We start from the raw sequence: 17530 nt of genomic DNA, 5'->3' as shown, positions 1-17530 counted from the left end.
AGTGTAGGAAACTCACTTTATCCCTCATCTTCTACTTGCCCCTCTTTATTCTTCCTTCCATACACTGCATTTTTTAGATTCCTTTAAGAACCTTTTCCCTGAGACATCCCCAAGTTTGAGCTGCCTAAGAGTGAGGGTCAGCCAGGCTCTGGACCTGCTGAACCGCACACATTTATGCTCCTTATGCCTCTGCAGCTGGGGAGAGTTTGGTTTGCAGAAAAGGATGTGGAAAATGGTCTGGTCTGGGGAAAGGGAGGGAGGAGTAACGAAGCACATGGCCCCGAGGAGGTCCTGGCTGCCGCCGCATGGGCTGGAGAGGGAAGAAGGAAATATGCAATATTAGAGGACATGGATCTATTGGGAGGCAAATGCAAACAAGTGGCAAATGTCAGAAATCCAGACACTTTTCCCTTGTACCTGTACGAGCAGACACTTCCCACTGATACGTGTTACAGCAAGAAGGCTCATATGGAAAATAAGAGGGATTCTTTAGTCCCCCATTTCTTTTTCTGAAAAAATTTTTTGCTGTTTTTAGCTGTTCTCTTTTTTCAGTCCCAGTGGTTCCCAAAGCAGATCTTAAGGTATCAGCAGAGATCTGACGCTACTGATGTCTTCCTTAGTGAGCCCATTGATTTTGTAATCCAGCAAACAGCATCTCTTCCATTTCCTCATACTGTAATGCATTGGAGAATTTATCTGTGCAGTAGCACACCCAACCACATAAGAAGAAACTGAGGTGTCTGAAGTAACTTTTCAGGTAGTAGGCCTGTTTTCCTTATAAACCTGTTATTGCTCTGGGCCTCCCTGTACTCATCCTTTAATTCTAGACCCTGGCATGCTAATTATCTATTGCTTTTTAAAAGCCTGCTGACTTTCTCCCATCACCAGCTGGGGTCTAGATGCAGGCACTGTGCCGGACAAAGTCTTACAATTCACTTCCTGCAATTTAGATTCACTATTTATCATTTGGAAGACCTACTAGTTTTAAATTGATGTAGCGTCTTCAAGCCCCATGAATTATATATACACTACAGTATATGTGGTAGAAACACAGCTGTAAAGAATGCTAACAAAAAAGAAAAGAAAAAGGTAAAGAATTTCAGCAGGAAATGGGTAAACTGTGGCTTAAAACTGAACATATCCTGGGCACTATGTTGAGAGGGCTGCTCCTGACTCTGGAGTCACTGAAGCTGCTTAGAAATGAAGCATGAAGTGAAAAATTCCTGTGGAGATTTTCAGACACCTCTGTCCTGTCACCCTGGTGCTCAGTGCTCCCGTTCAGCATGAGGCAGCCTCGAAACACCAAAAAACTCTGGGGCTTCTGTCAAAATGAGGGACAAGACGGTTTGCTAGCTGTCACTTCCATCACTAATTCATACTCAGTGAATCCTAGGATTTCTATTCAGTATTCAATCTGTGCCATATACTGCACTTTCCGGGGGAACTGAGAGCATCTGCCTGGTGTAATCACTGGGGAAAAGCAGGGCGAGGCTCTGCCGGCTGGTTTGTAATTATTGCTGCTGCTGTTTTACCTGATGGCTCCAGCTGGGGGGGGGGTGTGTGTGTGTGTCTGTCTGTCTGTGTGCCCCCCCCGGCTCCAGCACCCTGTAGGGACTGAGGCTGGGACAGGACTGTGGTGCCTGTGGGTCACTTGGAGAAGGCATCCTCAGCTGAAATGGAGCAAAGCAGTGCCTTCCTGAGGACCACAGCACAGGTCGGTGGCGGAGCCAAGGCTGGGAGCTGGACCAGCAGTTTGTGACAGTAACCTTCAGCGAGCAGCCCAAAAAAACTCTAGGGTATGCCCAAGGAACAAGGAGAGGATAGCTTTCACCTCAAACCCCTTAACTGCTATAAAAAAAGTGTACACCTATAAATGCTACATGTTTTTTAAAGGACCTTTCCTGTATAATTTTGTTATATAGTGTTTTTCATCATTCATATTCATTCTAAAGATGAAACAAACCCACCTTCGAAAACATTTCTTCCACAAACCCTTTTCGATATCCCCTTCAGCTGGAATAAACCCACCGGTGTGGCTGTGCCGTGCAGTTCGGCACGGGATCTCTTCCACCATGTCAGATGCCCCTCAGGCTAAGCCAGGTTGGGGGTGGGATGCGGTAGAAACAGTTCTGCCACCACAGCTGCTCAGCTGCCCCTCGTCTGCAGGTCATCAGGAGCTCCCAGCTGACTGTGGAGTCTCTCTGTGCTTTTAAATTAGAGCTCCTCATTTGTTTTCGCTTTGTGAGGTGTCTGTCAGTCTTTTCCCCCCCTTGCCAGGAAGACAGAGTTACAACATTTTTCACTGTCAGAAGCACACTTCCATTTCAGACGTATAGAGGTGAAGGGAAGCCGTAAAGAAATCTCTGGCATAATTCAGGGGACTGAGTTTTAAACCTCTGAGAAAAACAGTAAGTAGTAGGTATTGCTTACACAAGCTTTGCACAAGCTTCCTAGAGTAAAAAAGGACCACGCAGAAGAAAATGTCTCTGGCTCCATTTCATGCAGCTCCTCATCATCCTTTTCCAGAAATCACCTTTGCTCACCTTGGAAGGCCATTCACACAGCTGATCCTGTATCCCTTTATAGTTTTGCAAAAATGACACCATGCCATTTGCTTCTGGGAAAATCCCAGCCAAAAGCAGGGGGAACCAAAAGGGCAAGGGAACACCACCCAACTCTCTGTGTGAAGTTCCCATTGCACACGAGGACATGGGCACAACAGACGTGGCAGAGAACATTTTCTCCCAACCTCCTTGATTGTACAGCACTCAGGTGTCCAAACATCCCTAGATGTGAGAGCTGTTTGGCATGAGTATAACCACCTTTCAGCATTACTCTTCTTCAGTTAGAAGTTGGTAAATGTTTTGTCTAAAGCTTTTGCTATGGACCCCTTGTCGCGGAAGCTTGCACGAAACTAAATTAGGCAGGTGATAAACTCAAAATAAACTTTATTCTGACCAGAATAGTTTAATGAAGTGACAAACTAGGAATGAAATTTGTTCTAATCAAAATCGCTTAACACTCCAACAAACATTAGTAAACCACAGGTTCAAGATGTCAAACAGAATCAATACTACACACCCGACTTAAGAATTCTTAAGCTTTAGAAATGAGGGTCCAAAATGCACAATCACTCACCTATAAGATGAGGGCTCTCAACCTGCAGGAGTTACCTGGGGTGGCGTCCCGACCCAAGGGAAGGGTCCCCAGCTGCAGACCTGCTGCTCCAAGGAGGAGGAGGAGGACTGGCTCAGTTTGCCCTCCGGCAGGGCTCTACTTATACCCTAGTCCAATCTGATCTGTGGTCATATGTGGTCAACGGTCGAGAAGTTTCTTCTGACCAAAGCGTTTCACTGGCTGAGGGCCTTGCCCTTCAACCAAAGTGCTTATGCGACAGTTGTCTCTAGGGAGGGCTGTGGTTGAACAGTCGAGAAGTTTCTAGTGTTGTCGGGGCGGGGGCACCTGGCACAGCCCTGCAAGGGCAGGTTGACCAAAGCATGTCATGAGTTCATGATGAATCCATAGATGTCTTCAGGTTAAAACAAAATAATAAAATAAATAAGAAAAGAAAAAATGTTTCATTTGTCACTTTCAAAATTCAGTGATTTAGTATTTCATTTTAGAATGACTATCCATTTCCAGAGGTACTTCAAGGTTATTTAAATCATATCTTAAAATGTGCAAAATGGATTGAAACCGAATGTGTAGAAAAAAAATTCAATTTGTCAAAACATTTCTAAAGTAGTAATTTCAGGTTGACCTCAAGCCACTTACCTCCATTAACACTTGGATTTCAAGTTGACTGAAAACCAAGCTGAAAGTCCGCCCTTTCCATCATGGCTGCAGATATTCACATAAGAAAAAAGAGGGCACAACAACTTGTCTGTTCCATATAGCTGCGAAGCATTAAGTCATCTGTCCTCTGCCTTTTGTATCTCTGTATCTCCTTCCTTTGGACTCAGTGCTTGTCAGAAGAATTGGTGAAATGTAAAGGATTGGTGAAACGTAGCAAAGTGCCAGTATGAAAGTGCAAAAATTGCTAAGTTCAGCCATGTGGCCAACTCTTACTTCTTAGCATCTTTGTCCACTTTTTCCCAAGATACATGACCAGGTTTTGTTCTTTCAAATTTCCAAAGGACACCTAGCTCTGTGTATTGGCATTTGCAGAAAAGCTTTTGGTATTTTCTCTTTTTTTATCAAGTTTCCTTCATCTGTCTGAAGAGCAGAAATATTACCAAGTGATGGGGGAAGTCATGACATGGCACAATTGATGGAAGCAGAGTCAAGGTGAGCAACTTGCGCCTATGGGTCGAGGTTCTGGTCTGACCTCCTGCCTCCGTGGCTTCTGGGTGCCGGGCATGTTTATGAACTGCACTCCGTAAAATGTAACTCACTCCTTCTCCTCCAGCCACAATCTTGGCTTCTGTCTCATCTGTCCTTTCCTCTGTCTCTTGCAGAAGGCAGGAGAGACCTGTAAGTTGAATGATGTGCTCATATTGCTCTTATTGAACGCTTGTAATTCCGAATGCAAATGGCACTTTTTATACGTGAACAGAAAAAGGACTAAATTCACTGGATAAATTATTCACAACAGATAATTCAACCTGGCCTCGTGGGAGAGTGCAATGAATGTCTGATGATGTTAAAAAAAACCCCCACAACTAATTCTTCCAGCCAGTGAAGTCAATGGCAAAACCTTTTACTGACTTCAAAGGGAGCAGAACCTAGCCCCAAGCCAGAGGGGCCCACATGCAACTTCTCTTTGGTGGTTCTCACTTGCGTTTGGAGCTAAAACTCAGACAAGCGTTTACATTTTGAGGAGGCCAGACTAATGCTGTAGAGCAGAGTCAGGCTGCCAGGGCACATGCATTATTACAGCTCTGGTTGAAAGCAGGTCTGCTCTGCAGCCCTGGCGCAGAGCACGGCCCCCTAAACTGAAATAACCCAGCCTGAAGAGAGAGCCAAGGTAGAGGTGGTGTTTAGCGAGTTTGGAGCTCAGGGCAGGTTCATTAGGCCAGGTTTGTCTAGTTTAGAGAAAATGAGACTGAGGGGCAACCTTGTTGCTCTCCACAGCTTCCTGAGGAGGTGGAGAGGGAGGTGCTGGTCTCTTCTCCCTGGCACCCAGGGTCAGGACACGTGGGAACGGTTCAAAGCCGCACCAGGGGAGGTTTAGACTGGACGTTAGGAAGCATTGCTTTACCGGGAGGGTGGTCAAACACTGGAACAGGCTTCCAAGAGAGGTGCACGTCAGCGTTTAAGAGGCATTTGGACAACGCCCTTAATAACGCACTGTAACTTTTGGTCAGCCCTGAAGTGGTCAGGCAGTTGGACTGGATGACTGTTGTAGGTTCCTTCCAACTACACTGCTCCGCTCCGCAATTTACGTTGCGTCTTGGGATAGATTTGCAGCCAGCGAGGGGGTTTGTGACCAGGGTGCCACCAGCCCCCCCCCCCCCGATGTGGCTGTGCTGCTGCCATCATCCCCGGTGGCAGCGCACCACGGGCACGATCCGGGTGCCACGACTGTGTGCAGGGGATGCAGGGCCTGGGAAAAGGCCTGCGTGGGGGCTGCCGCCGCGCTCCCCCTCCGCGGCAGGGGAGGCGAGTGGGACGAGGGCTGGGCTGTGCCCCAGCTTGTGCCGCTGCTCCCCTCTGGCCGTCGGCTGGGGGGACGTGTGGCCTCGGGCACTGGGGAGAAAGCGGGACACGGGGGGACGGGGCGTTGTGGTGAGGTGGGAGAGAGGGAAGCGGGGGGGGGGGGGAATCCTTCGCCCCCGGGGGTATGTACCTCCCGGACTGGGTCTGGGTGTCCCGTGTTTCCACCCGTCTGTCCCTGCCGCGTGGTGCATTGTCACCTGCAGACTGTGTCCCTGTCCCCGTCCCCCCCGCTTTCTCTCGGCGCTGCTGCCGCTTCGCTCCGTTTCACATCGCACGGTTTCAGTCACGCTCCCCCCCCCCCCGCCCCCCGCCGTGCTCCGGCCGTGCCGGGCGGACACAGAAGCGATGCAGAACGCTCTCGTAAATAACAGCTGAGCTCCGCCCGCCCGGGTGCCCGGGTGCGGACCCGCGGCGCCCTGTCAGCCCACCCGAGAGCCCGCCTTTGCGCGGGAGACGGGAAGAAGAGGTGCCGTCAGGCGGCGGGGAGGGGGGGGGGGGGGGCGGCCCTGCGCTGGCCTGCAGCCGGGCTCGCCGGGCTCGCCGGCCGCCCTCTCCCCGCGGGGACGCTCGGCGGGGGTCGGGGCGGAGTGTGTGTGGGGCGGGGGTGTGTGTGTGTGCCCCCGTCCCCCTGAGGCAGGCGGCGCGGGCGGGAGCGGCGGCAGGAGGAAAGGGGTTAAGTTCCGTAAGGCGGGTTGGGGAGGGCTGGAGGCAGGGGCGCTGCCGGCGGGGCTGCGGCGCCTCAGGTCGATTGGGAGCGGGCGGCGGCGGCCTGGGCGCAGGCCCGCGGCGGAGGAAAAGCGGCTTATTCCCCTCCCCGGCCCGCTCCGCCCCTCCGGGTTGCCATGGAGACGGACGGGCGGCGGCGGGGCTGTCAGTGAGGGATCGCACCGGGCACCCGGGCGGCGGCGGCGGCGGCGGCGGCGGGAGGCCGCGGCGGCGGCAGCGATGGACTCGCACTGCGACTGTGCCGAGCCTCCGGCCGCCGAGCAGCCGTCGGGGAGGATTAACAAAACCGCCTTCAAACTGTTCAAGAGGAGGAAATCCGGGGGCACCATGCCGAGCATCTTCGGGGTGAGGAGCAAAGGCGGGGAGGGGAAGGGCGCCAGCAAAGCGGGAATGGTGCGGAGCCGGACGCACGACGGCTTGGCCGACGCCGTGCTGGAGAGCAGCAAGAAGGAGGAACCGGGCGGCGGCGGCGGCGGCGAGCCGCAGAGCAAGGAGGCGCAGGGCCGGCCGGCCGGCAGCCTCGGCGTCTCCCCCGGCAGCTCGGTGGCCAAGTCGCACAGCTTCTTCTCCCTGCTGAGGAAGAACGGCAGGCCGGAGAACGGCAAGGCGGAGAGCGCGGATCAGCGGGCCGGCGGCAGACAAAAGAAGGGGCTGAAAGGGATCTTCAGCAGCATGCGGTGGCATAAAAAGGACAAATACGGCAAGGAGGAGAGGGGGGAAACCTCGGAGATGCGGTCCGGCCTTATCATGCCGGGGTCTTTGACCGCCAGCCTGGAGTGCATCAAAGAGGAGACGCCAAAACCTTTGTCCGAAACCCGCAACAGCGCAGGAGACGTCGGGCTGGAACCGCCGCCGGAGAAGCGCGGCGGCGAGGCCCACGCCTCGGCCGAGGAGCCCGAAGCGGGCGGTGGGGAGCCGCGGGACAGCGGGCCCCCCCCCGGGGAGGACCCTGCTGCTGCGGCTGCTGCTGCTGCTGCTGCTGGAAGGCGACCCGAGGAGCTCTGCCGCGAGCGACCGGACCCGGGCGCCGGAGAGGTTGGGACTGCGAAGGATGCGGCCATAACAGGTGACATTCCAATAACGACTATCCCCCTTGTTGAACCTCACTGTGATAGCGGTCAAGAGACGGCAGCCGCCCCTGACCCTTCCTCTGTTGATCCACCCTCAGAGCAATCGATTGATCGTATTTGTTTGATGTTTGCTGACGTGACTTCACTGAAAAGCTTTGACTCTCTTACAGGCTGCGGAGATATTATTGCGGACCATGAGGAGGATGTGGGCAGCGGGAGTGGCGGCTGCGAGAAGAGCACCCCCGGGGCCGGCAAGCTGGGTGCCTCCAAGAAGCACCCCACCATGGTGGCCTACCAGGGAGGAGGGGAGGAGATGGCCAGCCCGGACCAGGTGGATGACACCTACCTGCAGGAGTTCTGGGATATGCTGTCGCAGACAGAGGAGACCCAGACAGAAGGAGGAGGTGGAGGTGGAGGAGGGACAAAGAAGCCTGAGGGGTTGAAGGAGAGCCGAGGTATCGAGGGGCCCCAGAACAGGGTGGCGGTGAAACGTGGTGGCCTCCACCAGATCCCCGTTCACCTCAACCACAAAGAGGAGCAGAAGGGCAGGGAGAAGGAGCAGCACGAAGGTGTCCCAAACAGCGACGAGGGCTACTGGGATTCCACCACCCCTGGTCCCGAGGAAGATGGTTCCACAAGTATCCAGAAGGAGACCATTCCCAGGGACAGCTACAGTGGGGATGCTCTCTACGACCTCTACACCGAGCCGGATGAGAACCCACCAGCAGGGCCTGCGGGCGAAGAGGTCACCTGCATGCCACGTTCCAAGCCCGTGTCTCCAATAACGACCACGTGCTCACTGAAAACGCCCTCAAGCACAGTGAAGGACTCCAAGATACCCATCAGCATTAAACACCTTTCATCGCATCCCGCCAGCCATGGAGCAGACGCCAGTAACAGCCATCACGTCGCACACCATCACCTGGCCAAAAGCGAGATGCACAGAACAAAAATCCCTGTCTCCAAAGTACTGGTACGCCGGGTCAGTAACAGGGGCTTAGCAGGGACAACAGTGAAAGCTGCCGCATACCAGGACAGTGCCAAAAAGTAGTTGAATAAGAGGTGGAGACAAAGACGGACAGCAAGGTCGGTGTGTGAAAGTCTGCGTAGGAGACCACAGATATTGAATTAGTTTTGCATCACCTGAAGAAAGGCACCTAAAAGGCTTACTTCACTGTATTCCATGGGCCTGCACTTCTGAATCCCTTCTTTCTAGACTGTATGGCTGAATATAAAAAGTCAACTTCTTTTCGAGCACTTTTTTTTACATTTGTATCTTTTTTCTGCAGCACTAAACACTGGGGAGGTTCACTTTTACATGCCTTTTTGGAAGCAGGACTTGGATTACGAACCTAAATGAGCATCCGTCCTCATGCAAAGCAGTGCCATGAGTTCTTCAAGGGAACAGTTAGAAAAGGAGCAACACGAGAGGTTCTCCAGTACACTTATCTTTTAATCATTTCTGGGGGAGGAGTGGAAGGTGGGTGCCTGGCTCCAAAAACGGTTTTTGCTCTACAAGATGTTGGAAAAAATGCCAAGCAAAAAACAACCAACCTAACAGGTATTTTACCTGCTGTAGGAACGAGAGCACTGCTCGACAGCAGACTTAATTGACTTGTGTGCAGTAGCTAACTAAGGAGTTAGGTGGACTTGTCTAACAGGAAAACATATTTTTGTTTGTCTGTCTGTCTGGTTGTTTTTGATCTGGTCTAATGTAAATGGGTAACAGAGACACCTGACATAGGTTCAGATGTTTACATCAATACTTGTCCAATAACGCATCCAATCAGGTTCAGGGAAACATTTTACTAAATGCCAATACATACACACTGTTCGCATTTATACCGTAACTTGCTCGTTATGTGTAAATATATACATATTTTAGCAGATTTACTCAATGCTACAGATTTTTTATATTAAAAAAAAAAAAATCACCTGTCTGTATTATCTAGAGTTTAAGCAAGAGTTAGTTTTTATAGGTAGATAATTTTACAGTTCTAAAATGATAGAACTTTGTGTAAGTACCTTAAATTAGAGCAAAACTCTGTTTTGTATGGGCTCCTGCATCCCCAGATAAGTAAGTCTGAAGTGCTGATTTTATTCCAGTGGCACATTCCTTGGGTCAGAGCTGAGGTTCTGACAGCATTGCCACTGCAGACCTCTATTTTCAGGGGTTTAGACAAAGTTGCTCTGGGCTTAAACCTTACAGAGAAGGAACCCAGGAAAGAAATGTGTTTTTTAATTATTATTTTTTAAAATATATAAAATTAGTTTTTGACTATTTAAAGAAAGTTTGGGTTCTCGTTGCTTTTTATTTTCATTCTTAATAATGTCAGAATAATTTTACTTTAAGAGAGAAAAGAAATATGGTAAGCTAGTGGTACGTAAAATGGTCTGACGAGCTTGGATCTTATGAGAAATGTATTAATTGCCAGGACGTTTTTGAGTAGTGGCTACTGTACATGGGCATTGACAACATTTCAAAGAAATTTAAAAGGTTTTTAATGTGCCTGAGGACATATTTTTATGATACACTGAAAAAGCTGCAAAAATCACTGAAGTCTAAAGGTAAATGTTATGTATTTACAAAATATTTTGATATAAGTGTTTAATCATCAGACCACAGTTAATATAAAATATATCCTCCAGTGTATCTGAAAAATAATATACATTTTAAAAATATACATGTCTATATTATGCAGAGAATCCTAAATTCACATCATTGAAGCTAATGAGTCTGATCTTACATAGCAGTTGGTTTTATCGTCTCTTAAATTGAAAGAAAAAAAGGAAAATAAATATACAGAATATACATTTGAAGGATATTAAGGTTATAGATAAACCATAAAAAGCCAGGAAATACCATAATAAGAATTGTATATATGTATATGTGTGGTTCACTGGGGCAATGACCTTATAGTCACAAGGGTAAAATTGGCATCTAGTTCTGAAATTACTGCAGGATTTAATACTGAACTGCAATGCCCCAGTGAATAGGGAGAAAGTGTTAGTTTTCCTGATCAGTCCCTGTTTTCATGGTTTGAGTAAGAACCTTAATGCACTTCAAAGAAGATTATTTTATGTTTTCTTTCTAGTGTATATGTGTGTGGTTTTCTACATGCCTACTCACACAGACGTGTTGTACATAGTGCATGTGTAGTCAGAACGCACCTCCTCCTCGGGTACCCGCACCTGGGCGAAGGCGCACACCCGTGCACACTCACACTCACGTGAACGCAGCCAGGCGTGCGCGCTCCCACACGCAGGCTGAGGGGATGTGCTGTAGATCTGTCCCCAGACGCGCCGGCGGTGATTTCCTTTGCCTGAGAAAGGGATTTGCATTTGGCCTGACTCTGCTTGTGCATTTTAGAAAGTTAAAGCTGAAATACCCTCAAAAGGATGAATGTACAGAACGTAGAGTATTATCCTGGTGCTCAGCCCTAAACCTAACATTCCTTTTTCTGTTCTTTCGTTTTCATTTGACTGTAAAAGGGACGCATCTTTCCTTGCATGACAACTCTGCAGAAAAATCATAATTTCCCCATTTCGTTGTAAGGACAAATTGCGCAGAGAGATTCTGTAGGGTACTGGAAGTGGAGAGGGAGGGAGGATGTGGTGAGCTTGGGGTAGTGCCATAAAAACTGGAAGCACCGAGTACAGGTAGTAGGAGTGGTGCATCTTTAAAACCACTAGAAGATAGCAGTTACCATCTCTACAGGACTTGTGTGTGGCAAATTATTCATCGTTGCGTTTTGTTTGCATTGTGGCATGTCTGTATCGAGAAACCAATAGAGCGACACTAGACTAGCTCCCTCTCCCGTAATGACTAACACGAATCATCATTAAAATGCTTTGCCTTCCCTTCATTTTTCTCTCTCTCCTTTGTTTTCTGCCCCGTTTTTCCTCCGTCCTCTGCATGCTGGCGGGCGGCTTGCTCCTCGGTGCTAACCCCTGGTGCGGAGCGGGGAGCCCCGGGCCGGCGGCCGAGCGTGGGGTGGGAGGGCGGCCGCGCTGCCTGCCGAGGCCAGGTGCTCCCCAGTCGCTCTCTCGAGCTTTCTATCGCATACCCAGTGTAAGTACATTTTGCAAATCTCTTGGCGGTTCTTTTGGCTGCTTGCTGTGTACATATTTTAAGGACAATCATATCCTTAAAAGGAAAATGGGAAAGTAGCTTGTAGTGGGGTGTCAGTATTTTGAATCGTTGCGACATACTGACGTTGATTCAGGGTAATGGTTGTGTGAGAGTAAACATACACAATTTAATGCTCAAATTAACTTTGTATTTATAAAACTCACTTTTGTCCTTAAGCCATCTATGTTTTTTATTTTGAAAGATAATAGAAAATTTAATATTTACTAGGGGGGCTTTCAATTTTCATAGAAATATATTTGTATAAGTCCACACAATGCCTAAAAACAATCATTGGGAGGAGGTTCAAAGGCTTTCTTTAGACCTATATTTAACTCCTGAAAGATCCCCTGTAAAATACTGTGAGATGCCTAAGAACAAATAGTTAATGGCTTGCTGGATTTAAAGGCTGAGACATAAAGACTTAATAGTCCTGAGGCATTCCGTGGTGATTTGCATTCTTATTTATGTTACCCTGTTCAAGCATATATTTTCCTTGGCTTTGGTAGGTGTCAAGGTAGAAATGGTGTTCTGAGTCCCAAAGATAACATTCCCAATGCTGTCGTCGTTTTGATTTTCTTAAGGAATACTTCTCTTTATTTGTTTATTTGTTGTTTTGTGGTCTGAATGATGCTTTGTAGTTATCAGCTTGTATGTCATTCATAAAGGATTTTAGAGATCAGGACTTGGCATTTAGTTATATATGTACTCTTTGCACTTTCAGGTCACTACTGGTAAATTTTGTATGTTCTTAGTATATTTCTATATATTGTGTAGTGTTTTATAGCTATCTACAGTGATTTCAGTGGTATGCATTCCTGTCCTATATATCAGCACAAAAGATTTCCTTTCGGTAGCATGAAATGATGTTTCTGTGGACTTCTTTTGTCACGATAGGAGTTAAGTTTCCTGTACTATATGTGTGGCCTGCAACAGACATAAAGGGTGAGTAATAGGACTCAAACACACGTAGTAGATTTCAGAAGAAATTCTGTGACTTGAATAAGAAAAATCTATGTTCAGTCTTATTCCATCAATCACCAGCATTTTCTTCATCGACTGTGAATATCCTCACCGCCATTCAGGGTAGTAGAGGACTGAATTTTAAAAATTACATGCATAGATGTACACTATGAAAATTAATTCACTGATTATTTTTTAATGAATCTTACTAAATTATTTATCTAAGCTAAGCGAATATTGCACCAAAGTCTTCAAAATGTCTGATACAGATGGCATTTTCAGTAAGATGCTGTAAGTGCAGATGAGCCAAATTAACAGGCTTTGCTTAGCAAAGCAAAACCTTGTTTCTTAAATTTGTGGTACTGACTGAGCTTGCGGATCAAAGGGAGCCATTGATTCTGCTACATGGCCATGCTCGGAGGTTTTTTTGCCCTGCTCTAATGGACTACTTTCAGAAAAGGCTTTTCAGCAAGATAATGCTATGAAAGAGACAGTTCACAGTAACAATAGCCACTTACAAGGCAGATGGTTATCTAACAGCCACAATGGGGGACTCTAAGCAAGGTGGCCTGAAAATGTATTTTCATAGTTATTGATATGAAAAGCCGAGGCTTCTGTCTTGGAAAAAGAAATTGACGCCGACTCAGAGATGCTGCAGAAATGAGTCTTGGCAGAGTTTACGCGTGACAGCTTCTGCAGGGTTGGCTTTTTTGTTTTTTTGGGGGGCTTTTCCTTTTTTTTTTTTTTTTTTTTTGCTTTTGCTTTGTTTATGTTTTCATTATGATGACATAACCCCACGTGTCCGAGCAGAATTGCACAACTGACTCTTCTGAGATTCAATGCTGAGAATACACTGTCAGTTGTCTTCAGTGGCTTGGGACTGGTCCCACTGAACATCCCTCCCTTCCATTGAGGGATGGGAGGGATGGGATGATGGGCTTCCCTTGCCACGAGTCCACATGCTGTTTACTGTGAGCAGGAGGTATCTGAACCTGTCTTGCTGTTTGTGTTCAGGGGACAGGTTATTTTTAATTCAATTTGCAAGAATCTTTTAGCTTATCATTAGTTCACATCTTGTCTTCCTTGCGAGCATCTCAGCTAGGAACAGTCAGCATTGATTTGGTGTTTCCTAGGTCCATTTCATGTAGAGAGAAATGGAAGAACTTCTCATGTGCAAAGGAATAAGAGCTATAACCATTCGAGCCACATCCTGGGGGCTTTTATTCCTGCAGAAGCAGGTTGTTAAAGCTCCTCTTGCCTTAGAGGGCTTCTTCATCCAAAACAGTGAGTACTATTGCCTGGGACCCCCCCTTTTTTTTTTTCCCTCAATGTCTCTCATTCCCTCTCAGCCATGCTGCAGTTGCTTGGGAAACAGATTTTTGATCTAGCCTTCCAGCACTAGAAGAGGGGAGGTGCTGCCAGTGCATTCTTCAGGAGGTCTTTGCTCCTACTTCTTGGTCTTGAAAAAATTAATTCACCTTCAGAACAAGTGGCAGGGGTACTTAAAATGGAGATTTCTGCTGTGTGATCTCATACACGTGGGTGAGGATGTTGAGTGGTATTTTGCATAGAGTGGAATATATCCCTCCACTTTGTTGTGGACAATTCAGCAAATCTAGCAGGGAAGCATGTCACTTTTGTAGGAAAGCCCAGAAGCTGTTTGTTATGGAGACTCTTGCCCAGATTTTGTTTCTCTTTGGTAAGAACTGCTTTTCTTTTTCCTTTCCGTACATATTTAAATAAATGGAACCAAAGTTGTAGTGGAGAGAGGAAAAGGTTATGTACTTCACAGGGCAAGGAGTTTAACCTGCTAGGCTGAAAGGCTTCTTGTAGCAATGGATTGCTTTCCCTACTTTAACATCCCATCCAAGCAATGCTCTGCAATAGAAGTTAATCCAGCTATGGCCACAAAGTTAGAAAACTGGCATTTGCCAACATGACAATCTCTTTCCAAGGTCCAGTCCTGCTGTGGCAAAGCTTCTACTGACTCCAGTGAGAACTGGCGAAGGTCCTTAATCTCTTTATCTTAAGGAAATAGGAAGTGTTTCTTAAATAAGTCTTCCCTTTTTTTAAAGATGAATATTATTCAGGTGATTGTGCAGTCTTTTATATTACTGTAGTAGTGTTTTCACTGATCTGAATGCAAAACATGTCTTTCCATTGTTTTTCCATCTTAACAAGCAGCCACTCCTGCACATAACTCCAGTGCTCAGCGTGTTTAAATTACAGCTAACACAATCACTGCCTTCCGTAATTTAACTTGTGATTGCAAAACCAGGACCAGATCCTTTCCAGAGCGCTAAAACCCCTGCTTATCATGTTGTTGTTCATGTTTTTTTGATATGGTAACTAACGATGCCTCCCTTTAATTATTACACAGCCACATTTTAAATCTGTTTTTAGGGAGAATGGTATGTAGGGGCTGAATTGTAAGCTCTTTAGCAGATTTTTATTATTTTGGATGACATTGCATCAAAACAGTTGCTATTTCAGTATCGGGTTGCTTCCATGGGCTTTTTATGCAGATGCATTGGAAGCTTTGAACATAATGTACTCATAAAAGAAAATTGGCTACATCTGCTTTGAATTAAGCTCGAGCTTAAAATGTAAAGCTACACAACTGGTGATGTTTCTTGGTTAATGGCAGCAAAGGGGAAGGTCTGCCCCAAGTCGCCTGCACCTGGCGGACTGGGGGAGCACGGCACTGTCGCCGGGAGAATTTGCTGTCTGACCCTGCCGTGTGGTCCCAGGAGAGGGGAGCGGGGTGTCACCGTGGGGAGGTGTCTGCCAGGCTGGGTGGCAGCGGGAGAAGCCAGGGTGGTGGTGTTGTGCTGGGGCGGGAGGGTTGCTAGGGGGGCTGGGAGATGGGATGAGAGCTCTGGTCCTTGTGGAAAAAGAGAGTTAAACATATGCCTATAAATTCTGGCTCCTTTTTTTCTTGTATTGATGCTCGGATTGCTGTGTTACGCTGAGTTAGGAGCCAGACTGTGTAAGCCTGGGCGTGCTGAAGCCAGTTCTCCTGCTGGTGGACCACCGTGTGACTGCTCTCATCAACGCCTGAGCCGTCCCTTTTCCTCCGAAGGCAGTTTTAGCACAGAGACTTCCACAAATCCCCTCCAGCCCAGCACTGACCTGTGGCATTTCACTGCTCTTCCATCCTCATTTTGCCAGGGGGATGCGAAAACCCGAGCCCTTGGCAGGGTGGTAAGCGCTGGCTGCACCCTTGCAGCCCAAGGGCAAGTGGGGAGGGAGCGTGAGACGCGCTGTGCAGCAGCAGCACCAAGTCCTACGTAGGGTGCAAGTAACTTTCTGCAGCACGTAGCTTGAAAAAAGCCACGTTATCCTGCTTTTCAAAAGAGGAAGAAAGACTAAAGCTGTTGCCCTTGTGTAAAATTGAAGTAAATCCCCTGCCGTGGGACAGATTGCAACAGCTGGACGTATCCCGGGTCTACCAGTATTCCCTCTGAAATCAGTGGATCTGTTAGTGGTGTCAGTTGTTATTGAGTGAAGATCCCATAATTTGGCCCCATCTCAATTTCCTTGCTGTGTTTGTCAGCAGAGTCTGTCTCCGAAAAGCTCTAGTGTTGAGGCTTGTGGCCCTGTTGAAATGGTGTTGAGATATGAATGTGGTTGGTGGAAAATACAGATTCAGTAAGTCCAGGAAACACAGCATGGCTTCAGTCTTTTATCACAACCCAACTCTGCTTAAATATCATGGTGTGCCTGAGGAAAATGTAGCAGGGACTGTTCCACACTGCATCTGACAAGCCGATGCTCTCGGGGGTTTCCTACGTGCTGAAAGGGACAGATGTGTCCTGTTAGAATTCACTTAACCTGTTTCTGTAAGACGTGTTACAGCTGACAGATCACTGTTAATTACAATTTTCCCTCGTATTTTTTGTGTCGGCCACCTCCAGTAAGGTAGCATATGACCTATTCAAGATAATGAGTGAGTAAAGCCAGAGCTCCCTGCTCTTCTTATCTAAACGGTTTGCTAATAATCTGGCGAGTCTGTGTGCACCAACTTTTCTTAGTGAAAGCTCACAACACTCCGGGGGGTGTTTTTATAACAGACTGTTAGACACACTCTGCTCCTTTCCACCTCTACAAACCTCGATGTGTCTCCTCGAATCACTATATTCTTAACGTATTTACAACCTAACTGATAGCAATAGATGTCTTTCTTCCCTGGCAGTTCACAAGGATATACTAATCAGTGTTTATTATATTTTTAATTCTGTAAATATTTATTTTGGTACTCTGTGTATTTATTGGCACTGATTCTGGTGTTTGCTTATGCGTCATTGTAAATGTTGATGGTTTCAATAGTCTTGCTTCTAATGAATGTAAGGAACTCAGACTAACTGCACTTTTCTTCCATTCAAAAATCTTACAGTGAAAAATATTCCCACTGTCATATTATGTGTTATAATGGATACAGTTAATAAAATCAGTTGACACTTTTCATTGATGAACGTGAAGGTTACTTTTTGATGTTCAAGCTAGAGATGGAGCCAATCCATTCAGTGCACTGGAAAATACTAGGCTTTTGAAAGCAAGACATTAGGGAAATATGTCCCCAGAATAGCATAAAAGAGAATACTTGGGCATGTGTGCACTTTCATTTTTATGTAGAAATGCCTTTAGCAGTTTTACTAATAACATCATAGAATAACTAGACTAAATTCATTACTTAGGGGAGAGCTTTCATAAATGAGAGTGTTTTGGTCTTCTGGTCATGTTCTTGTTTTTTGTTTTTTTTTTTCTTCTCCTTTAAACCACTTAGGCAATGGAAATGGACTGAGTTTCATTCTGTTTTTCAAATCAGCTTTGCTTGCTGGTTCTCCTGGTCAGAAAGCCAGCAGGAAAGCTGATTCTCTTGGCACAAACTGACTTTGGAGTTGCAGTTTTGGTGTGACGGCTAGAAAATGCAGTCTGCTGTAAGCTACGTTTCCCACCTTTAAAACTGGGACTTGACTGCTAT

At 47.1% G+C, this 17530-nt stretch overlaps 1 protein-coding gene across 1 annotated transcript; it reads left to right on the top strand.

Annotated features, from left to right (window-relative positions):
• Positions 1–6359: 6359 nt before the first annotated feature.
• AMER2 (APC membrane recruitment protein 2) lies at positions 6360–17017 on the top strand. The gene is made up of 2 exons (XM_052812762.1): positions 6360–7450; positions 7625–17017. The coding sequence occupies exons 1-2, from the start codon at positions 6604–6606 to the stop codon at positions 8503–8505; spliced, it is 1728 nt and encodes a 575-aa protein (XP_052668722.1). The 5' UTR covers positions 6360–6603; the 3' UTR covers positions 8506–17017.
• The last annotated feature ends 513 nt before the right edge of the window (positions 17018–17530 follow it).

This window comes from Harpia harpyja, chromosome 17, assembly GCF_026419915.1.
Source record: "Harpia harpyja isolate bHarHar1 chromosome 17, bHarHar1 primary haplotype, whole genome shotgun sequence".
NCBI lineage: Eukaryota > Metazoa > Chordata > Aves > Accipitriformes > Accipitridae > Harpia > Harpia harpyja.
Note: the sequence above shows the minus strand (reverse complement) of the source record. Positions and strands in the feature narration are given on the sequence as shown.